Below are 25,431 nucleotides of genomic sequence, written 5' to 3'. Positions count from 1 at the left end.
AGTTCTTTCAATTGAAAAATGGCTATAGCTCACTAACGAGCTCGGGCACCCCATTTTTTTTCCAGTCATTTCAATCAATTAATCATTAGCTTTGCGTGAGAAAAGACTGATCTGATGTTTGTTGTTGAAAATTGAATAAATAAGGAAAATAGCAGCTGCACTGTAGTCTTTTCTATTTTGCAGTTTGATAGCCGTGGCAAACAATTTGGTTCCGATATTTTAACAAGGATTCAGTTCTCTGTCAAAATCAAACTTAAAAAGTTTATTTGTGTCCGACACAAGAATTGACGGTAGTTTGAGACGTGTTTTCATGAGTCTGGGCTCACAAAGAACTTACAATAACTTGGAATGCGTTCTTGTAATAAGCATTAAATAACGCTAAAATGGGACATTTTCAATGCCTCACTGTTCCTTAACGAGCATGGGCACCTGCCCCTTTTTTATTTTATAATTAAAGTTCTCGTATGATAAATATTCATTGGACAAAGTTTGAACAAAAATCTATGTGCAGTTTTATTTCAGTGGAATTACCTTAAGTTGTTGTTTTATAAAGGACCACTTTTCTTTCCCTTTAGTAACAATCATTTTCTCTGCAAAACCCACACTTTTATTCCAATTCCAATTCCAAATTTCTTTACGATCAGTTTGATTAAGTTTATCTTCGATCAATAAACCGATGCAACATGTTCTTTTTATCTGTCAACTTCCTGTTTAATGATTGGGGAAAATACATTCTGCCGTTTTATCAAACGGAACTATTTACCCACGTTTAAGACTACCATTAGTTCATTATAAACTTTTCCTTTAGCCCATCAAGGAGTAAATGATTCAATCCTCCACCATTTTAAGCAAATAATAGGAGTAAAACATGATACCCAATTTTTTTTCAAACATTACTTGGCCTCACACTAGAGCTTTCAAGTATAATCTAAGTTCACTTAGAACCCACTTTGAGGCTGAAGGGGTAAAAGGTAATTACTTGGACTTTACTTAGTGACCATGGAAACGTTAATAAATCAAAGAGACCGAAGTGCGCCGCCAAGTATGGTCTACACCACATTTGAGAACGCACGTTCTTTCCTTGACACGTTTGAAAATTGATGGCATCGCACGATAAAGCACTCATTTCCCTACAAAACCCGTACTTTTGTTCCAAATGCAAATTACCTTATGATTAGTTAAGTTAAAATTAGCCTCTATTGATCGATCGGTCGGCGCTGCGAGTTCTTTTTTACAGTCAACTTCCTGATTAATGTTTGTGGAAATTAATTGTACAGTTTTTTTTTTAAAGGAAACTATTTACACACGTCTGTTCTTTACAAACTTTCCCGTAAAACCACCATGGAGAATATGAATAACAAGCTTACCCATTCATTGTTTTAAGCAAATAAAATGAAGTAAAACATACTAACCATCATTTGAAACCTTTATTTAAAAATCAAGGGAACAAAAAAAACAGCAGATGCTTCTCTGTTGATCAACCCGTCAAATCTGAGGAATATGATATAAGCTTGGCGATGGATGACGCATCTTAGTCACAAATTATGGCAATCATTACAAAACTTTTCTGAAATTTTTTTTCCATTCTCCTCTTTAAAATTAACACGGCCACTCTTTTCTTATGTTTTGTTTTATTTTTGTAAAGAAACCACAAAACAACCGATCATAAGCTTTTTAAGCTTGTCGTCAAGGCGTTGGTCGCAAAAAAGTTAAAACGATGAAGTGGGAAAATAAGTAAAGCTTTTATTTCATGAGCGCAATTTGAACTGAGTCACGTTACGTTTATCTGGCTGCGTTACAATCAACGCTGAGTGTCTATAAATGTCTTGACAAGTTGCGTCAGTGTTAAGTCAACATGTCATGTGAAAGATTAGTCCACGATGATTGGTCTTAAAACGATCAAAAAACTACAAATTTGGTCATGATGTGCCACTTGCTTCTCAGCCTCACATGGTGCGGTTTACAGACCTCCTATTTTCCTCATCAAGTAATGATACGTTGTTATCGGCACAGTTTAATCGACGTTTCAATCGTTCAGTGAAACTAAAATATGATGAGAACAGAAGCAGCTACCAATAGCTCAGAGAACGCGACTGGTTCATCAAGAATTGTTCCTTCCGAGGCAGAAAGCATCGCATTGTGCACCGCATTTATTTTGATATTTGTATTTATTGTTGTAGGAAACTTGCTCACCATTGTTCTGTTTGCAGTAGACAGGAGCCTTCGTAAGAGAAGTTTGCTTCTAGTCATCAATATGGCGTTTGCTGACCTGATGTTAGGAACAGTGTCCCTACCGCTCTACATTTACATTGTTGGTTACAGTTTTGAACTTTGGAAAGGTGGTTGGTCGATGTCTTTGCCAATTTTCTACCCAATCGTTGATACCTTTTTGTCGCAGGCGTCGTTAATTTCTGCAGCTTTCATATCTGGTGAGAGATTTTATGGCATTTACTGGCCGTTTAAATACCGAACACTATCAATGCGAGAATACCGTATTATTATTTTTACTGTGTGGGCACTGACTCTCGTCATCACCGCCCTCTTCAGTGCAACACATCTCTTGTTTTCATTTAAACGTTCTATGTATTATTGGATGCCATACGTCTTGATTATAACATTTATCATATGTGGCTGTAACATCGGCATTTGGAGAAAGTTTCGACGCGGAAATATCGCTTCACAACAGCAAAACAGAGACTCGCGAAACAAACGCTTAACAAAGACCTTGCTATTTGTGTCTATTCTTGCTTTGCTGTGCTGGATCCCTTTAGTTATTTTGAACGGTTTAACTTTTGTGTATGATGTCCAAATACCATGGAAATTTTATGACCTGGTGAACGTTATAAATTACTCCAATTCGTTTGTAAATCCAGTTGTGTACGCATTAAGAATACCTGAGTTTAGAGAACGCCTGGTTTTGTGCTGGTTAAGAAGACCAGCGGCCGCCCCAAACATGGTAAATATTAAGAGAAGAAGTAACAAGACTCCGGCAACAGAGCTCAGAACTTTACGAACAGACAACAGTCTCCTACAGCTGAAGTTTAAACAGGAAGTTCTGGATACAAAATTTTAGAAACTCTGAATTGATGATGTAGATTATACGCTCTTGAATTGTAAAGCCACAACTAAACTACAAGAAAATTTTAACTTGGTTCAGGACCATGTAACATATAAACTACTATTTAACAAATTTCCAACCAGTTTAAGGCAATAATGCATGACATGCTTAGTGGGCGATTTCTTAACCCATAATTATTCCGCTGAATAATTTTGCGGTTGGTCAAAATTACGTAGCTCTTATTAACCGCGCACGAGGTATGTATGGGAAAATCTTGACCTGAGATCGTGAGTGCAGATCGAACGCAGTGAGGTCTGTACACACAACCGAGGTCAAGATTCTCCCATACAGGCTCACTAAGCACGGTTAATAAGATGTTCATTATATGGCACAAACAAGGACAATTTGATTCGTTTAATGTAACTGGTTTGTACTAACTGACATTTTGTTTGCCAACGACGATGAGCTCAATCTAATTCTGCCAAAGTCTGCTCGTCTGCTTTACCTTTTTTTTTCTCATCAGGCGTTTTGGCTCTTCCAAAAATAAATATTGTTAGATGAAAATAATCAATGATTTTATTTTAGTTTGCATCTCTTTCACCGCAAAACATTACCGGTCTAGATGCCGGTTTAGATAGGAAAATCTACAATCATGGACAAACAGGGCCCTCCCTTAACACAAAACTTCCCATTCTTGAGCTTGCAAAACTTCCCGGCATTCTTTCGCTTGTTTCTCTCAGCTGCTGTGATGGCTGGAAGGTTTTACACACCTTCTGACGTCAACGGTCCTAATTTGCATATTTTGACCGCACGCGGAATGTCGCACATTTTTGATTCGAATTAGCCGACTTCGAAACAGGAAAAAAAATTATTGCGCGCTTGTCCGAAGACCAAAATCAAAAATTACCAAGCAGAGAAACATAGACTTCAATATTTTAGGATAAAAAAAGTGGGGAAAATTTCATTTCATTCAAAAATTATCAAATATAGTTAAATTTGATTTAGAAACAAAACTTTTTTGTATGCTATACTGAAAAGCTATCCTCCTTGTGCATATTTTAATTGTATAATTTCTCAAGTAAGGAAAAGTTTACAGAGATCACATAAATTTTAACATACAACTTATTTTTAAACAAGAAAAACTAAAGAGATCACATAAGGTTGTAACTCTTAATTTATGAAAAAAGATCTTTATTTAAACGAAAGAATACTTGCAAGAGGAACGCTGTTCCTCATACATGTTAAGATGAAAAATCTTATTTTAAAAACCATTTCTAATATATTTATATAACTTTATTTCTACTTGTGGTCAGCATATCACTAGTACATAGAATTAAAAGTATATTTTTAAACCTTATGCATGTCAGTTTCTTGTTTTGTTTTGTTTTGTTTTTTTTTTCGCATGCCGTCACCTTACAAATCAAAATCCCATTTCTTTAAATTTCCCGGGACATAAATTTCACTACCTAGCCAGTTTGGATCAGTCAAAGGATTGTTTTTCAATATCTAACTCGCATTCAAAGAAACTTTCGTTTATCATCTGAGTGGATCATATCTTACTTAATGGTACTTCACCAGACCTACTCACCTACCTCTCACAGCATTTTTGTACGCGCCATCATCATTCACCTGGCCTTCGACGAGTATCAAAAACAGAACGAACAATCCCGCTTGTAATAAACCAACTCACTCAATCCATCATACACCAATGTCTACCTGGATATCAATTCCTCCATCTGGCCACGTTAGAGCCTTTCTTCGAGTTTTTCTTCAAATTCTAGCTTCAATCAAACCCTCCACACTCGCCTTTCTTCACTTCGTTGAACAATTCACTCGAAATGGCTGCCGCTGACCACTATTACTATAGGGTCTTACATTACGTCATACAGATCACGCAATGATGGCGTGATCTTGTGAAAAACTTTTACGCCTCGCAAACCACTTCGCGACTTGCGAAAAAAAACATTTTTTTTCGTCAAAGTTTCGTTGGAATATCTGAAAGTAGTAAGATGAAGGAAAATATATTCCACACAAGGTATTTTTTATTTATCCTTTTTTTCTTTTTCACTAACAAGTTTTAAACTTCTTTCCTATTTCTTTTTCGTAACACGCATTCCCCCAAATTGTTACTTTGTTTTCTCGTCCCTTCCCCATCCCCTCTTTATTATTCCATCGCTGATACAGCATACTTTTCTAACATCCATCCTCTCATACGCCCAGTTTTATTATCATTTTTTCCTTTTCATACATTTTTCTCTCATTATTCTTCCATAATCTCCATTGCCTCGACGTTTCTTTTCCACAAGAAATCGGCACGAGGAAGTCGGGCATTGACCTGGTACCAGGTTAGAAGCATCCTCGCTCAGTTGTGCTTTGCCCCTGACGACTCACAACCGTTAGGAACCTTGGTGCCGATGCATCCTTCTTTCCTTTGCCCGGCCGGATGGTTTCCATTTCTCTCCATCTCTATCAGTCTTGAACCTTTTGTCGATACTTCGTTTCCTCGACCTGTACTCCTCAATCCAACTCCTTTAATAAAAAATAATACAATTTGCTCATATTAATATGTACAGGAATTACATTATTGCCAATTTTAAACCTCTAGTGCGAAAAAAATTTTAATATTTCTATATTCCCCCTCTACAATATCTACTTTTGAAACCGGTCCCAGATCCCCAAGACAGACAACCAACTCCTTCCCCACCCTCAACCCCTTATCAATAAACTAACCATAAACAGGATTTTACCTTGCCCTCTTTTTCAATATATTCCCAGGCAAATATTATTACATTTACTGCAACCTATATTTAAAGGGACACAGTCAGCTGGAGCACATGCGCATTAGATGTTATTTCATAGCTAATTTGCATATCACAGAGACGCGATCCATACGGTTTTTAGCCAAATATGATAAAAATAGCATCATAGAATGAGCAAAAGCACACTCAAAAACAGGCTATTCAGTAAACGATTGAAAATCAAGCAAAACACTGTGAAGATTAAAGCCGATGTCCTTTGATTTCAGGTTGAGATGAACTTTTTTGAAAGTGAGAAAACTAGTGTCCAGGTTAGCGCGGTCCCAAAGCTGAATGTGTCCCTTTAAGAACGAAAATTGAAATGAAAAATAGTTCCTTTCTATTTATATGCCCAAGCAAATATCATCACATTTCCTGCAACCACCATTTAAGAACGAAAATATAAATGACAATGTTTCCTTTCTATCTCTACCCTTTTCCATTCTACAATATTTTCCCTTTTAAACTATTTCCTGACCCCTAAACGAGGTAACCCGAACCCTAATATTTTTCCCCCTTCAGATACCTTCTTTATTATTTTCCCACCCTCTTCGCACCATCCCACCCAACTTTCTAAGCTTATACTACATAGTCCCGAGAAGAATTTGTGCTTTAATGTCTTACAATTCCTTTAAATTTTAAACTTATCCCAAGGGAATTTTCTACCCAACCCTTTGGCCCTAAACTAACCCCAAAGAGGATTTTCTCTTAGCCCTTTCCTGAAAATAACCCTAAGAAATCTATTTACCCTTAACCTAACCCAAGATTTGTTTTTGTCCAAAATAAAGGGAAAATTTTCCGACCAACCTTCACACCTAAAACTAAATATGCGCCACACTTGAAAAAATGCGCCACACCTAAGAAAATGCGCCACACTTAGATGAATGCGCCTAACGTGGATAAATGCGCCACATTTAAGAAAATGCGGCACACTTGGAAAAATGCGCCACACTTAAGAAAATGCGGCACACTTGGAAAAATGCGCCACACTTAAGAAAATGCGCCACACTTGGAAAAATGCGCCACATTTAAAAAAATGCGGCACACTTAAAAATATGAGCCACACTAAAAAAATATTCGGCACACTTGGAAAAATGCGCCACACTTAAGAAAATGTGGCACGCTTGGAAAAATGCGCCACACTTAAGAAAATGCGGCATACTTGGAAAAATGCGCCACACTTAAAAAAATGCGGCACACATGGAAATATGCGCCACACTTAAGAAAATGCGCACACTTGGAAAAATGCGCCACACTTAAGAAAATGCGCCACACTTGGAAAAATGCGCCACACTTAAGAAAATGCGGCGCACTTGGAAAAATGTGCCACACTTAAGAAAATGTGGCACGCTTGGAAAAATGCGCCACACTTAAGAAAATGCGGCATACTTGGAAAAATGCGCCACACTTAAAAAAATGCGGCACACATGGAAATATGCGCCACACTTAAGAAAATGCGCCACACTTGGAAAAATGCGCCACATTTAAGAAAATGCGGCACACTTAAAAATATGAGCCACACTAAAAAAAATATTCGGCACACTTGGAAAAATGCGCTTCATTTAAGAAAATGCAGCACACTTGAAAAAATGTGCCACGCTTAAGAAAATGCGGCACACTTAGAAAAATGCGCCACACTTAAGAAAATGCGGCACACTTGGAAAAATACGCCACACTTTGAAAAAATGCGCCACACTTAAGAAAATGCCCCACACTTAGAAAAATGTGCCACACTTAAAAAAATCTGGCACACTTGGAAAAATGTGCTACACTTAAGAAAATGCGGCACACTTAAGAAAATGCCCCACACTTGGAAAAATGTGCCACACTTAAAAAAATCTGGCACACTTGGAAAAATGCGCCACAATTAAGAAAATGCGGCACACTTCGATAAATGCGCCTCACGTGGATAAATGCGCCTCACTTAAGAAAATGCAGCAGACTTGGAAAAATGCAGCACACCTGGAAACATGCGCCACACTTAAGAAAATGCGCCAGACTTGGAAAAATGCACCACACTTGGAAAATTGCGCCACACTTAAGAAAATGCGGTACAATTGGAAAAACGTGTCACACTTAAAAAAATCTGGCACACTTGGAAAGATGCGCCACACTTAAAAAAAATGCGCCACACTTGGATAAATGCGCCTCACGTGGATAAATGCCTTACACTTAAGAAAATGCCCCAGACTTGGAAAAATGCGCCACACTTAAGAAAATGCGGCACACTTGGAAAAATGCGCCACACTTAAAAAAGTACGGCACACTTGGAAAAATGCGCCACACTTCAGAAAATGCGGTACAATTGGAAAAATGTGCCACACTTACAAAAAACTGGCACACTTGGAAAGATGCATCACACTTAAGAAATTGCGCCACACTTGGATAAATGCGCCTCACGTGAATAAATACGCCACACTTAAGAAAATGCGCCAGACTTGGAAAAATGCGCCACACTTAAGAAAATGCTCAAACTTGGAAAAATGCGCCACACTTAAGAAAGTACGGCACACTTGGAAAAATGCGCCACACTTAAGAAAATTCGGCGCACTTCGATAAATGCGCCACACTTAAGAAAATACCTGACATCAAGAAAATTTTTACCACGACCTTCAAGCAAAATTAACCCTTGGCTAGAGTTTTCTTACCCTGCCTGTTAATACCCTTTTACCTTTTGTACAGCTACAACAACTTAACCTCTCATGGAACTAGATCACATCCCAACTTAACAGTTTTTTAACAACCGTATATGGTAACAATCAAGACAGCTTATTACTAATGAACGCCTGCAACTTTTCCACTCACTTAATGGAGACGTCTTCTACCCCATCCTAACCTGGTCCACCCACATTCAGCAGCTTTTCTGGAAGAAACCAACAACAGACACTCTTTCCAACTTATGTTATTTTTCATTGGCAATGGCTGTTCAACAGAATTAATAGCAAAATGGGTCCTGACCTCTCAACATTGGGCTTCACATTTCAAAGGAGAAAAGAGAACGAGGCAAATTGACTTCATTGTGCTAAACTTCACTTCTAAAGCCAACATCTGGTTCTATTTTGACATTCACCACGGTCAATGGCTATATCTGAATGGAGAAAAAAGAGATTCAATCAACCAATACTCGTTTATAAATTTGTATACATGGAACGGTCTTGTTTACTGCAATCTGCATCAGTCATATTAAATTATACACAACACTGGTAACTATGCTTTTTCATTATGCTGATGGACAAGAACGATAATAATAACAACTAACTGACCAAAAAAGCTGTCCCTCATACACGAAACTCACCCTCTCTAGCTATTTTGACATAATATACGCCCACTACCCAGACTATAATACCCTATTTTACATATTCACACCCTTCATACGCAAATAAAACAAACCTATATAGCGAACCCCGTTAAATAAAAATAGCCATAACACAACAACCACCATAATTACCCCTTAAATTGCTGTTTTCCATGTAGAGAAAAATTCTCCTACCCTTACCCTCATAGAGATTTATTACCCCACCCCAAGGACTCATGCAAACCCCTAAAGTATTTCAACCAGACCCTTCATCAAACCTTCAGCATTTATTGCGCTATCTTTCACTCAATTTTTCTTAATTCTGCAAATGTTTTGTTTTCTATTAATTTATTTCCTATCATTATATTTTATTTATTTACTTATTTTATTTTATCTAATTTTAATTAATTAATTTTTTGTTGTTGTTGTTCTACCTTGTGGTTGACGTGGCTGCATTACAGTTTGTTGGTCCCTCAACGTTGGTGCAAGATTTAGCAACTAACCTTGACATCTTATTTTTGAATAATTTCCGCCTACACCCCCCCCCCCTCCTCCCCCTAACCCCACAGACACACTTAACTTCAGAAATTAAACCAACCCTTCCAAACCTTGAAGTACCTTTCCACGAAACCACCAAACGTCTTCCCCACCACCACTACCTAACTTCCCTTCCGTATCAATAACTTAAACTTAAGGTACTGAACATTTTTACCCCCTTTCCTTACTATTTCATATGCTCATGGTTGCTTTGATTTAACATTTTTTTTCCTCTAACTATTTCATTTCTTCACCACAATTGAGCTGGAGTGTGCTGTGTTTCAGAGGTCGCTCCCTCGATTTTACCACTAACCTAAACGTTAATCTTTTGTCTATTTTATTTACATCCATAGGCATTCCCACCCTTGCATACATTTCTTTTTTCTGTTTACCCACTGATCAGGAGATTTTTCATCAGTGGAGTAGGAACCCACATTCTTGGGATTCCATATATCAACACCAAAGGAAGCCACGAAGGTTGCTAGTGAAACTACTGACTAATATACTTAATACAAAATGAAAGGATTCCTTTCCCAACATAACTTAGATTTTATTACCATGCCACATTACCTTATACTTAGTATAATATAAGGCCGTGTTCTACTGGGATCAACCGTTTCGACTGGAACCGGTTTAATTTGGGTTGATACGTGTGACGTTTCTCAATAGATCACTTTCCTAACCATTTATGGTTGAAACGCGGTAACTCCTGGAAACAGTCCTCACGCGAGCTACAATCACGCGGCATGATCACGAAATGCTTTTTGAACTGTTTCAAACTGGTTTAAAGCCGGTTCAAAAAGCCTTGAACAACCAAACCAGCCAAAAACGGTTTTCCCCGAATAGAAAACGAAAAAACCCACCAGCCAGAAACGGTTGAACCCAACAGAACACGACCTAAATTTATTGTATGTATTTTGCGTTTTTTTTTTTTTTTCGCTCGGCTAGTTAGGCTAGGAGCGTGTTCCTAAGTCGCTAAAAGGACAATTACTAGCCCAAGAACAAGTTCAGCGCACTGTGTAACATTGAAATTTCATTCCAAGTTTATCTTTAATGATTGGCGTATATTAAGGAAAAAGGTGACTACATGTCAACTGATGCCGTCAAACATTGTTAACTCCTTCGGCTTTGGGTATTAGCTGTTTCCTCGACAAGTTTGAAAATTGAAGGCATCCCACGACACAGTACTTACACCTTGCTTTCACATAACAGACTTTCTCAAAGTTGTAATTAATTATTACTCGGGCGTCCGTAGGAAAGCCTGAGTCATAAAATGCAAGCGATTTGGTCGCCAAAAGGGATCATGGTCCCAGGCGTTCCATGCGTAGACCGTGGAAACTGGGGACGAGAAACGCGACACTGCTCGCTCTTTGTGACAGACTGCGGTATTTTGCGAAGAACGTTTTAGCAAGAATCGCGCCTTATACGTTCATCTCACATACAGAGATGTCGATCGTTTTCGGAAAGGGTCGGTCCACGAATTATATTGCTTGAAAGCCAGCCTGGTAAGCAAAGTTCACGCTCGAAATATTTTAGCTATAGCGCTGTTAATTTTCACTTCCACTACAAAACTCATAACCTCTATCGCTCGATTGGTCGATGCTACGAGGTATTTTTTACAATCAACTTCCTGTTTAATGTTTGGGAAAATTAATTATACAGTTTTATTAAAGGGAACTATTTACACACGTTTGAGATAACCGTCAGTTCTTTACAAACTTTTCCGTAAAACCACCATGGAGTATATGAATAACAAGCTTACTCGTTCACTGTTTTAGGGGAATAAAATGAAGCAAAACATCCCAACCATCATTTGAAAAAAAAAAACAGCAGATGTTTCTGTGTTGATCAACTTGTCAAATTTGAGGAACATGACATAAGCTTCGCGATGGATGACGCAACTTAGTCACGATTTATGGCAATCATTATAAAACTTTTCAGAAAAATATATTTTTTCCGCGTCTCTCAAACTAACACGGCCACTCTTTTGTTTTGTTTTATTTTTGTTACGAAAAAACAAAACAACCGATCTTAAGCGTTTTAAGCTTTTCATAACGACGTTTTTCGCAAAAAAGTTAAAATGATGCAGTGGGGAAGTAAGTAAAGCTTTTATTTCATGGGCGCAATTTGAAGTCATGTACAGAAAAGCATCCTGCCGTTGTTGATTCTTTGTTCCTGTCACGTTTATCCGGCTGCGTTACAATCTACGCTCATTATTAGCAAGCGAAATAATACAATTGAAACAAGCGATCAATAATATTTGGAATAACTATCAAGCCCAACATGCACGAATTGAGGACCTATCTTGAAGTCCCTGTGTCGTTTTCTTTTGGCAGAAAGACCGTAGTGTCAACCTCATGTCCGTGTTGAAGCCGGTAAACACTGCAGTCATAACACGCTCGCAGACGTATTAAGTTGCACATGGGTGTCTATAAAGTCTTGACAAGTTGCGTCAGTGTAAAGTCAACTGAGACATGTCATGTGAAAGATTAGTCCACAATGATTGGTCTTAAAACGGTCAAAAAACTACAACTTTGGTCATGATCTGTCACTCGCTCCTCTTTCTCATATATTGCGGTTTACAGAACTCCTATTTTTCCCATCAAGTAACGATACGTTATTATCGGCAAAGTTTAATCGACGTTTCAATCGTTCAGTGAAACTAAAATATGATGAGAACAGAAGCAGCGACCAATAGCTCAGAGAACGCGACTGGCTCATCAATAATTGTTCCTTCCAAGGTAGAAGGCATCGCATTGTGCGCCGCATTTATTTTGACATTTGTATTTATTGTTGTAGGAAACTTGCTCACCATTGTTCTGTTTGCAGTAGACAAGAGCCTTCGTAAGAGAAGTTTGCTCCTAGTCATCAATATGGCGTTTGCTGACCTGATGCTAGGAACTTTGGTTCCACCTATGTTCGTTTACGTTGTCGGGTTTGAATATCAGTTTTGGTCTGCCGGATTGCCGATGTATTTTTCAGCTTTGCGCCGGATCGTTTATACCTTTTTCTCGCAGGCCTCCTTAACTTCAGCAGCTTTCATATCTTGCGAGAGATTTTACGCCACTTATTGGCCACACAAGTATCGAAGACTATCATTACGAGCATACCGCATTGTTATTTGTTTGATCTGGGTAGTTTCTTTGGTTTTTGGCGCCATCTTCCCTGCATTGAAGCTCTTTATTTCAAGCAAACACGCTATATATCCTTGCATGGTATACGCCCTGATTGTTATATTCATCATATGTGGTTGTAACATCGGCATTTGGAGAAAGTTTCAACATGGAGGGGTCGCAACACAGCAACCATGCAGACCCTCGCAAAGCAAACGCTTAACAAAGACCTTGATGTTTGTATCTACTCTTGCTTTGCTGTCGTGGCTCCCTTTAATCATTTCGATCAGTCTAAAATTAGTCTATCACGTCCAGATACCTAGCCTTTGGTATTACCCGGTGGTAGTTTTGAATATATCGAGCTCCTTTGTGAATCCAGTTTTGTACGGGTTAAGGATTCCTGAGTTCACAGAAGCCCTGGTTTTGTGCTGCTCTAAGAGGTCAGCGGCGCCGATCATTACAGCAACTAAAAGACACAGGAAAATAAGAATAGAGCCCGGTCTACTACAACTGGCGTTTGAACAGGAAGTGATGGATACCAAACTGTAGTGAAACGAGACAATACAACGTCTAGGTTGATACTGCAGGTTTTACTTTCTAATATTTCATAACAAAACATTGTTTTGAACATTGTTAATAAATCATGCTAATATTTGATTCTACGGTATGCAATGTTAAAAATATTGTGTATCGTCAGTGAACTCAACAAAAGGTTGAATAAGTGAAACTTTGGATCTCAACTTTATTAGTACAGCATTAATGTACTCCCTATAAACACAGCACAAAATACAAGAGGTAATTAATTATCTTCATGCAATATCTTGTTACGATGATAGCTGCGAATTAAAATAAACCTCAAAATTAACAAGGATCCCTTAGAAAATTTTTGGGCTTGGCCAACGATTTTTTAATTCGCCTTAAAACTAGGTGAACATAACTTTGTAGTTGATCAAAATATACAGTTAAGAAAGAGAATTAGCAGCAGCTATGAATATTATGATAAATAAGGACGAAAATATCAAAAGATGTGTGCCCGTTTCTACATCTGTAATAGGAACCGTATTCCTTGAAGAAGTGTACTGAGTTTTCTTTAAATATAATTTTGTAGAGGCCTGAGTTGAAGTTTGGTGACTAATTTATGACCGTTGAAGCATGTAACTCCCAGAAGAAATTAAGCGAAAAGAGAACTTCATGTTTTTGTCCACACTCGTCATGTGCGGACTTTTAAACTGTACTGATCATCCCGCTTCCGAAACCATTTCACTTTCTACAAAATCTCATGCAGCTTTCTAAGTAAGTTTTGTCCTTCGATTGAAAATAATGTACTTTTCTAACCATTTACGGTTGAAACGCGGTAACTCCTTGCAATAGTCCTCACGCGACCTACAATCATGCTTTTTAAACAGTTTCCCCCAGGTTTGAGGCCGGTTAAAAAAGCCTTGATCAAGCAAAGCAACAGAAAACGGTCTTCCCCCAATAGAACACGAAAAGACCCAACAGCCAGAAACGGTTGATCCCAATAGAACACGACCTAAATGTATTCTATATATATATATATATATATATATATATATATATATATATATTTTTTTTTTTTTTTTTTTTTTTCGCTTGGCTAGTGAGGCTAAGAGAGTGTTCCTAGGTCGCTAAAAGGACAATTACTTGCCCAAGGACAAGTTCAGCGCACTGTGCAACATTGAATTTTCATTCCAAGTCCATTTGTTTTACCGAAACTGAAATTTAAGACAAAGAGAGCGCCAATGGTTATTTGATGGTCATTATTCAAATTTGTGGGCCATAAAATGGACAACGAAGACAGATGCCGCATCTCTATCACTTCATTAACACTGGGCCGCTAACAATGTGCACTCAATTGCCAATCTAACTCCAAATGGTATGGTAAAACCAACTCCAAATCTCTAAGTTTACTTTCCCCGTCGGAAAGGCTTATAACCATAACTTATAAACTCGAGTTAATAGAGAATTAAGCTGTAAGGTATGGTTCCTCAATGGTAAATACTTCTCGGAAATTCAATATCAAACAAGACATTGAGTTAATATGATTCTGTTCCTTATTCTTTTGTAAAGTTAGAACGGCAAATATTTCCTTTTTAAACTAAAATGTTTAATTACGTGCGCCGCCAGAGACTAAATATCGAGGATTAGCTTGTGACAGATGGCAATTCACGAACGCAGCAAAATTAGAAAGCCACAGTAGGTCTGGTGGATATATCTGCTGTTTTCGCTTATAAATCGCTCTGCACATGTAAATCACTTTATACATGTATTTTGTAAAAAGAAAAATGTCGAACACTCCTAATGTCAATGGATTGCTGAAGAACTCCATGAACTATAAAAAGTAATTATTCATGCAATATCCATGCAATATTCATACAATATTCATATTCCTTCATATTTATGACGTACACCTAACGTCAATGGATTGCTGAAGAACTCTATAAACAATAAAAAGTTAATATCCATGCAAACCAAACAACTACATCTATTAAATTATCAATGACTTACCCAGCTGTTGATTAGGCTATTCTTCCTTCCTTTTTAACTCAAAGAATAATTGGCTGATAAACTAAAATAAAATGAGACATTTAACAATCACGTAACAGCAAAAAACTCGAAAATGCAGATAAAAATTCACAATATCCCTAGAATTTAAGTAGGAACCTGTCTCAAAATACAGTTCTGTGATATTTCCGTGTAAAGTTAAACAAATATACCAGCGTTTTTCACGGTAGCCGAGCACCAATTTGTTCATTATTCTGTTTCGGACCAAGCTCATTGTGAATTTTAAATTCTTGCAAAAGGAATATGAAAGTCAGGATAATTTAGTACCCAGAAATGAGTGCTATTTTGATTGAGGACTTCCATTGCATTTTTTTGCAAAAATTTATTTCATAGTGAGTTTTAAAAGCAAATAGTTTCTAACCATTTCAAGAAATTCAAATTTAGTCTAGCAAGAACAGTGCATAAAAGCTGCGGACTTTTGATTGGTTAACCATTAACAATTCGCGTACATCAAGGAAAAAGTTGACAATATGCCACTTAGTGCCGTCAGACGTTGTTACGTAAACGCCCACGGTTTTGCGCATGAGCTGTTTCCTCGTCACGAGACAACACTTCAGACCTTGCTTTCTGTCAAAACTAACCTTCTTAGACCATTTTTTATGGATAACATTTTAAATTTTGAACATTTTAGCCTTAAATTTTGTTTAGAATGCTCGTGTAAACTTTCCAATGGATCTCCAATATGGTTGCAGTATCCTCATTATAATTTTGCATTGTACATATAGATCTGAAACGGAATTAGTGTTCAACAGAGCTTCAAGCTGCTCAAGCTATTGTTTTAACAAAGGATCGTTTCGCTTTCTCTTTGGTAACAGAGCAGACGTTTATTCCTACTCCAAGTTTCCTCAGCATAAATTTCCTCGATCGATCCATCGATGCTTCGCGATCTTTTTAATTATAAGCTGCCTGTTTAATCTTTGAAATAACTAATTCTATAATTTTATGGCCACTAGCGTAAGCAATCCAAATTCCGAGTAACAAAAACAGTTTAAAAAGCTGATGTCACCTAAAATTAGCTTTTCACTAAATTTACCAGTTATTACAACGATGATTAGTCAATTTTAAAACGTGAAATGTCCATTCGTGTTGCCGCCTTGATTCGCTTTTTCTTTCAATCGCCTTGGGTCAAAAATTCCACTTAGCCGATAGTTATTTGCAGTGAGCACAAAATAACAAGGAAATAAACATGTTAAAGATATCGACGAGTTCCACAAAATATATTAGCACGTTTAGCCAGGCAGGCTCAGTGACCCGTTAATAACTGTGTCTTAAAAAGTACCAATACAAGATATAAGCTACAATATTAGCTTTTCTTAAGAGGAATTCATCCATCATTTCTAAGTTTTAATTTAATGATTGGCGTATATTAAGGAAAAAGGTGACTACATGTCAATTGATGCCATCAAACATTGTTAACTCCTTCTTCTTTGGGTATTAGCTGTTTCCTCGACACGTTTGAAAATTGAAGGCATCGCACGATACAGTACTTACACCTTGCTTTCATATAACAAACGTTCTCAAAGTTTTAATTGTTTTTATTTTTTTAATCTTTTTTAATATTTAGCGCTGTTAATTTTCACTTTCCTTACAAAACTCAAAACCTCTATCAATCGATCGGTCGATGCTGCGAGTTCTTTTTTACAATCAACTTCCTGCTTAATGCTTGGGGAAATTAATTGTGCAGTTTTATTAAAGGGAACTATTTACAGACGTTTGAGATAACCGTCAGTTCTTTACAAACTTTTCCGTAAAACCACCATGGAGTATATGAATAACAACCTCACTCATTTAAAACTTTTCTTTAAAACATGTCTTGACAGGTTGCGTCAGTGTAAAGTCAACTGAGACATGTCATGTGAAAGATTAGTCCACGATGATTGGTCTTAAAACTGTAAAAAAACTACAAATTTGGTCATGATCTGTCACTCACTCCTCTTTCTCATATATTGCGGTTTGCAGAACTCCTATTTTTCTAATCAAGTAACGATACGTTATTATCGGCAAAGTTTAATCGATGTTTCAATCGTTCAGTGAAACTAAAATATGATGAGAACAGAAGCAGTTACGAATAGCTCAGAGAACGCGACTGGTTCACCAAGAATTGATCCTTCCAAGGCAGAAAGCATCGCATTATGCACCGCATTTATTTTGATATTTGTATTTATTGTTGTAGGAAACTTGCTCACCATGGTAGACAGGAGCCTTCGTAAGAGAAGTTTGTTTCTAGTCATCAATACGGCGTTTGCTGACCTGATGTTAGGAACTGTGTCCCTACCGCTCTACATTTACATTGTTGGTTACAGTTTTGAACTTTGAAAAGGTGGTTGGTCGATGTCTTTGCCAATTTTCTACGTAATCGTTGATACCTTTTTGTCGCAGGCGTCGTTAATTTCTGCAGCTTTCATATCTGGTGAGAGATTTTATGCCATTTCTTGCCATTTAAATACCGAACACTATCAATGCGAGAATACCGTATTATTATTTTTACTGTGTGGGCACTGACTCTCGTCATCACCGCCCTCTTCAGTGCAACGCATCTCTTGTTTTCATTTAAACGTTCTACGTATTATTGGATGCCATACGTCTTGATTGTAACATTCATCATATGTGGTTGTAACATCGGTATTTGGAGAAAGTTTGGACGCGGAAATATCGCTCCAAAACAGCAAAACAGAGACTCGCGAAACAAATGCTTAACAAAGACCTTGCTATTTGTGTCTATTCTTGCTTTGCTGTGCCGGATCCTTTTAGTTATTTTGAACGGTTTAATTTTTGTGTATGATGTCCAAATACTGGGGGAAATTTTATGACCTGGTGAACGTTATAAATTACTCCAATTCTTTTGCGAATCCAGTTGTATACGCATTAAGAATACCTGAGTTTAGAGAAGCCCTGGTTTTGTGCTGTTTAAGAAGACGAGCGGTACCAAACATGGTGAATGTGCATAGAAGAAGTACGAAGACTCCGGCGACAGAGCTCAGAACTTTACGAACAGACAACAGTCTCCTACAGCTGAAGTTTAAACAGGAAGTTCTGGATACCAAAGCTTAGAATCTCTGAGTTGATAATGTAGATTATACGTTCTTGAATTGTAAAGCCACAGCTAAACTACAAGAAAATTTTAACTTGGTTCAGGACCATGTAACAGATAAACTACTATTTAACAAATTTCTAACCAGTTTAAGGCAATAATGCATGGCATGTTTGGTGCGCGATTTCTTAACCCATAATTATTCCGCTGAATAATTTTGCGGTTGGTCAAAATTACGTAGCTCTTATTAACCGCGCACGAGGTATGTATGGGAGAATCTTGACCGAGGTCGTGAGTACAGATCGAACGCAGTGAGGTCTGTACACACGACCGAGGTCAAGATTCTCCCATACAGGCTCACTAAGCTCGGTTAATAAGATGTTTATTATATGGCACAAACAAGGACAATTTGATTCGTTTAATGTAACTGGTTTGTGCTAACTGACATTTTGTTTGCGAACGGCGATGAGCTCAATCTAATTATGTCAAAGTCTCGTCGTCTTCTTTACTTTTTTTTTCTCATCAAGCTTTTTGGCACTTCCAAAAATAAATATTGTTAGAGAAAAATAGTCAATGATCTTATTTTAGTTCGCATCTTTCTCACTGCAAAACATTACCGGTCTAGATGGCGGTCTAGATTTTCCAATCTAGACCGCTCTTAATATTGATTTTAGCCAATCAAATTCGTGAATTTGGTAGTTCCCAGTCCTTGTGAGACAGAGCCATATAATAAATGTAAGTAAGAGAATTTGGGCTGGTGTCTCCGAACAAATCACAAACCTTGTGCTCTTCTGACATCGTCTTTCGGAAACTTATGTATGGCAATGCCTTCCGTGTAAGTGGTGTTTTTAAAGCTCACCAAACAGGGCCCTCCGTTAACACAAAACTTCCCATTCTCGCGCTTGCAAAACTTCCCGGCATTCTTTCGCTTGTTTCTCTCAGTTGCTGTGATGGCTGGAAGGTTTTACACACCTTATGACGTCACGGTCCTAATTTGCATATTTTGACCGCCCGCGGAATGTCGCACATTTTTGATTCGAATTAGCCGACTTCGAAACAGGAAAAAAAATTATTGCGCGCTTGTCCGAAGACCAAAATCAAAAATTACCAAGCAGAGAAACATAGACTTCAATATTTTAGGATAAAGAAAGTGGGGAAAAATTTCATTTCATTCAAAAATGATCAAATATAGTGAAATTTGATTTAGAAACAAAACTTTTTTGTATGCTATACTGAAAAGCTATCCTCCTTATGTATATTTTAATTGTATAATTTCTCAAGTAAGGAAAAGTTTACAGAGATCACGTAAGTTTTAACATACAACTTATTTTTAAACAAGAAAAACTAAAGAGATCACATAAGGTTGTAACTCTTAATTTATGAAAAAAGATCTTTATTTAAACGAAAGAATACTTGCAAGAGGAACAATGTTCCTCATACATGTTAAGATGAAAAATCTTATTTTAAAAACCATTTCTTATATATTTATATAACTTTATTTCTACTTGTAGTCAGCATATCACTTGTACATAGAATTAAAAGTATATTTTTAAACCTTATGCATGTCAGTTTCTTGTTTTGTTTTGTTTTGTTTTGTTTTTTTCATGCCGCCACCTTACACATCAAAATCCTATTTCTTTAAATTTCCCGGGACATAAATTTCTTTACCTAGCCAGTTTGGATCAGTCAAAGGATTGTTTTTTAATATCTAACTCGCATTCAAAGAAACTTTCGTTTATTATCTGAGTGGATCATATCTTACTTAATGGTACTTCACCAGACCTACTCACCTACCTCTCACAACATTTTCGTACGCGCCATCATCATTCACCTGGCCTTCGACGAGTATCAAAAATAGAACGAACAATCCCACTTGTAATACCAACTGACTCCATCCATCATACACCGATTTCCACCTGGATATCAATTCCTCCGTCTCGCCACGTTAGAGCCTTTCTTCGAGTTTTTCTTCAAATTCTAGCTTCAATAAAACCCTCCACACTCGCCTTTCTTCACTTCGTTCAACAATTCACTCGAAATGACTGCCGCTGACCACTATTACTATAGGGTCTTACATTACGTCATACAGATCACGCAATGATGCCGTGATCTTGTGAAAAACTTTTTACGCCTCGCAAACCACTTAGCGACTTGCGAAAAAAACATTTTTTTTTTCGTCAAAGTTTCGTTAGAATATTTGAAAGTAGTAAGATGAAGGAAACTACATTCCACACAAGGTATTTTTTGTTTATCCTTTTTTCCCACTAACAAGTTTTAAACTTCTTTCCTATTTATTTTTCGTAACACACATTCCCCCAAATTGTTATTTTGTTTTTTCGTCCCTTCTCCAGCTCCTTTTTATTATTCCATCGCTGATACAGCATACTTTTCTAAGATCCATTCTCTCATACGCCCAGTTTTATTATCATTTTTTCTTTTCATACATTTTTCTCTCATTATTCTTCCGTAATCTCCGTTGCATCAGCGTTTCTTTTCTACAAGGTTGTGCTTTGCCCCTGACGACCCACAACCGTTAGGAGCCTTGGTGCCGATGCATCCTTCTTTCCTTTGCCCGGCCGGATGGTTTCCATTTCTCTCCATCTCTATCAGTCTTGAACCTTTTGTCGATACTTCGTTTCCTCGACCTCTACTCCTCAATCCAACTCCTTTAATAAAAAATAATACAATTGGCTCATATTAATATGTATAAGAATTATATACCCCTATTCTTATTCCCCATTTTAAACCTCTAATGCAAAAAAGATTTTAATATTTTTATATTCCTACTCTACAATATTTACTTTTGAAACCGGTCCCAGATCCCCAAGACAGACAACCAACTCCTTCGCCACCCTCAACCCTTATCAATAACCTAACCATAAACCGGATTTTACCTTGTCCTCTTTTTCAATATATTCCCAGGCAAATATTATTACATTTACTATAGCTTACATTTAAAGGGACACAGTCAGCTGGAGCACATGCGCATTAGATGTTATTTCATAGCTAATTTGCATATCACAGAGACGCGATCCATACTGTTTTTAGCCAAATGTGATAAAAATAGCATCATAGAATGAGCAAAAGCACACTCAAAAACAGGCTATTCAGTAAACGATTGAAAATCAAGCAAAACACTGTAAAGATTAAAGCGGATGTACTTTGATTTCAGGTTGAGATGAACTTTTTTGAAAGCGAGAAAACTAGTGTCCAGGTAAGCGCGGTCCCAAAGCTGACTGTGTCCCTTTAAGAACGAAAATTGAAATGAAAAATAGTTCCCTTCTATTTATATGCCCAAGCAAATATCATCACATTTCCTGCAAACACCATTTAAGAACTAAAATATAAATGACATTGTTTCCTTTCTATCTCCACCCTTTTCCCTTCTAGAATATTTTCCCTTATAAACTATTTCCTGACCCCTAAACGAGGTAACCCGAACCCCAATATTTTTTCCCCACTCCAGATACCTCCTTTATTATTTTCCCACCCCCTTCGCACCATCCCACCCAACTTTCTAAGCTTGTACTATATAGTCCCAAGGAAAATTTTTGCTTTATCTCTTACAATTCCTCTAAATTTTAAAGTTATCCCAAGGGAATTTTCTACCCAACCCTTTGGCCCTAAACTAACCCCAAAGAGGATTTTCTCTTAGACCTTACCTGAAAATAACCCTAAGAAATCGATTTACCCTGCTCCCAACCCTTAACCTAACCCAAGATACATTTTTGTCCCAACTAAACGGAAAATTTTCCGACCAACCTTCAGACCTAAAACTAATCATAAGAAGATGCCTGACATCAAGAAAATTTTTACCACGACCTTCAAGCAAAATTAACCCTTGGCTAGAGTTTTCTTACCCTGCCTGTTAATACCCTTTTACCTTTTGTACAGCTACAACAACTTAACCTCTCATGGAACTAGACCACATCCCAACTTAACAGTTTTTTAACAACCGCATATGGCAACAATCAAGACAACATATTACTAATGAACGCCTGCAACTTTTCCACTCACTTAATGGAGACGTCTTCTACCCCATCCTAACCTGGTCCACCCACATTCAGCAACTTTTCTGGAAGAAACCAACAAAAGACAATGACTCTTTCCAACTTATGTTATTTTTCATCGGCAATGGCTGTCCAACAGAATTAATAGCAAAATGGGTCCTGACCTCTCAACATTGGGCTTCACATTTCAAAGGAGAAAAGAGAACGAGGCAAATTGACTTCATTGTGCTAAACTTCACTTCTAAAGCCAACATCTGGTTCTATTTTGACATTCACCACGGTCAATGGCTATATCTGAATGGAGAAAAAAGAGATTCAATCAACCAATAATCGTTTATAAATTTGTATACATGGAACAGTCTTGTTTACTGCAATCTGCATCAGTCATATTAAATTTTGCACAGCACTGGTAACTATGCTTTTTCATTATGCTGATGGACAAGAACGATAATAATAACAACTAACTGACCAAATAAGCTGTCCCTCATACACGAAACTCACCCTCTCTAGCTATTTTGACATAATATACGCCCACTACCCAGACTATAATACCATATTTTACATATTCACACCCTTCATACGCAAATAAAACAAACCTATATAGCTAACCCCGTTAAATAAAAATAACCATAACACAACAACCACCATAATTACCCCTTAAATTGCTGTTTTCCATGTAGAGAAAAATTCTCCTACCCTTACCCTCATAGAGATTTATTACCCCACCCCAAGGACTCATGCAAACCCCTAAAGTATTTCAACCAGACCCTTCATCAAACCTTCAGCATTTATTGCGCTATCTTTCACTCAATTTTTCTTAATTCTGCAAATGTTTTGTTTTCTATTAATTTATTTCCTATCAGTATATTTTATTTATTTACTTACTTTATTTTATCTAATTTTAATTAATTAATATTTTTTTTGTTCTACCTTGTGGTTGACGTGGCTGCATTGCAGTTTGTTGGTCCCTCAACGTTAGTGCAAGATTTAGCAACTAACCTTTACATCTTATTTTTGAATAATTTCCGCCTACACCCCCCTCCCCCTAACCCCACCAACACACTTAACTTCAGAAATTAAACCAACCCTTCCAAACCTTGAAGTACCTTTCCACGAAACCACCAAACGTCTTCCCCACCACCACTACCTAACTTCCCTTCCATATCAATAACTTAAACTTAAGGTACTGAACATTTTTACCCCCTTTCCTTACTATTTCATATGCTCATGGTTGCTTTGATTTAACATTTTTTTTCCTCTAACTATTTCATTTCTTCACCACAATTCAGCTGGAGTGTGCTGTGTTTCAGAGGTCGCTCCCTCGATTTTACCACTAACCTAAACGTTAATCTTTTGTCTATTTCATTTACATCCATAGGCATTCCCACCCTTGCATACATTTCTTTTTTCATTTTACCCACTGATCAGGAGATTTTTCATCAGTGGAGTAGGAACCCACATTCTTGGGATTCCATATATCAACACCAAAGGAAGCCACGAAGGTTGCTAGTGAAACTACTGACTAATATACTTAATACAAAATGAAAGGATTCCTTTCCCAACATAACTCAGATTTTATTACCATGCCACATTACCTTATACTTAGTATAATATAAGGTCGTGTTCTACTGGGATTAACCGTTTCGACTGGAACCGGTGTAGTTTGGGTTGATACGTGTGACGTTTCTCAATAGATCACTTTCCTAACCATTTATGGTTGAAACGCGGTAACTCCTGGAAACAGTCCTCACGCGAGCTACAATCACGTGGTATAATCACGAAAATGCTTTTTGAACTGTTTCAACCTGGTTTGAAGCCGGTTCAAAAAGCCTTGAGCAACCAAACCAGTCAAAAACGGTTTTCCCCAAATAGAAGACGAAAAAACCCACCAACCAGAAACGGTTGAACCCAATAGAACACGACCTAAATGTATTGTATATATTTTGCGTTTTTTTTTTTTTTCGCTTGGCTAGAGAGGCTAGGAGCGTGTTCCTAAGTCGCTAAAAGGACAATTACTAGCTCAAGAACAAGTTCATCACACTGTGTAACATTGAAATTTCTTTCCAAGTTTATCTTTAATGATTGGCGTATATTAAGGAAAAAGGTGACTACATGTCAATTGATGCCGTCAAACATTGTTAACTCCTTCGGCTTTGGGTATTAGCTGTTTCCTCGACACGTTTGAAAATTGAAGGCATCGCACGATACAGCACTTACACCTTGCTTTCACATAACAAACGTTCTCAAAGTTGTAATTAATTATTACTCGGGCGTCGGTAGGAAACCCCGAGTCATAAAATCCAAGCGTTTTGGTCGCCAAAAGGGAGTCATGGTCCCAGGCGTTCCATGCGTAGACCGTGGAAACTGGGGACGAGAAACGCGACATTGCTCGCTCTTCGTGACAGACTGCGGTGTTTTGCGAAGAACGTTTTAGCAAGAATCGCGCCTTATACGTTCATCTCACTTACAGAGATGTCGATCGTTTTCGGAAAGGGTCGGTCCACGAATTATATTGCTTGAAAGCCAGCCAGGTATGCAAAGTTCACGCTCGAAATATTTTAGCTATAGCGCTGTTAATTTTCACTTTCACTACAAAACTCGTAACCTCTATCGATCGATTGGTCAATGCTGCGAGGTCTCTTTTACACTCAACTTCCTGTTTAATGTTTTGGGAAATTAATTATACAGTTTTATTAAAGGGAACTATTTACACACGTTCAAGATAACCGTCAGTTCTTTACAAACTTTTCCGTAAAACCACCATGGAGTATATGAATAACAAGCTTACTCATTCACTGTTTTAGGGAAATAAAATGAAGCAAAACATCCCAACCATCATTTGAAAAAAAAAAACAGCAGATGTTTCTGTGTTGATCAACTTGTCAAATTTGAGGAACATGACATAAGCTTCGCGATGGATGACGCAACTTAGTCACGATTTATGGCAATCATTACAAAACTTTTCTGAAAAATTTTTCTTTCCCGTCTTTCAAACTAACACGGCCACTC

General features: G+C 37.5%; 1 protein-coding gene and 1 pseudogene across 1 annotated transcript; one reads left to right on the top strand and one right to left on the bottom strand.

Annotated features, from left to right (window-relative positions):
- The window catches only part of LOC145461465 (uncharacterized), a 107,493-nt pseudogene that overhangs the window by 57,941 nt on the left and 24,121 nt on the right, over positions 1-25,431 (bottom strand).
- LOC145464375 (adenosine receptor A3-like) lies at positions 2,051-3,073 on the top strand. Its single transcript, XM_081448255.1, has one exon. The coding sequence runs from the start codon at positions 2,051-2,053 to the stop codon at positions 3,071-3,073; it is 1,023 nt and encodes a 340-aa protein (XP_081304381.1).

Source organism: Orbicella franksi, chromosome 1 (genome assembly GCF_964199315.1).
Source record: "Orbicella franksi chromosome 1, jaOrbFran1.1, whole genome shotgun sequence".
Classification (NCBI taxonomy): domain Eukaryota; kingdom Metazoa; phylum Cnidaria; class Anthozoa; order Scleractinia; family Merulinidae; genus Orbicella; species Orbicella franksi.
The sequence above is the reverse complement of the archived record's forward strand: the minus strand, read 5'-3'. Positions and strand labels throughout refer to the sequence as shown.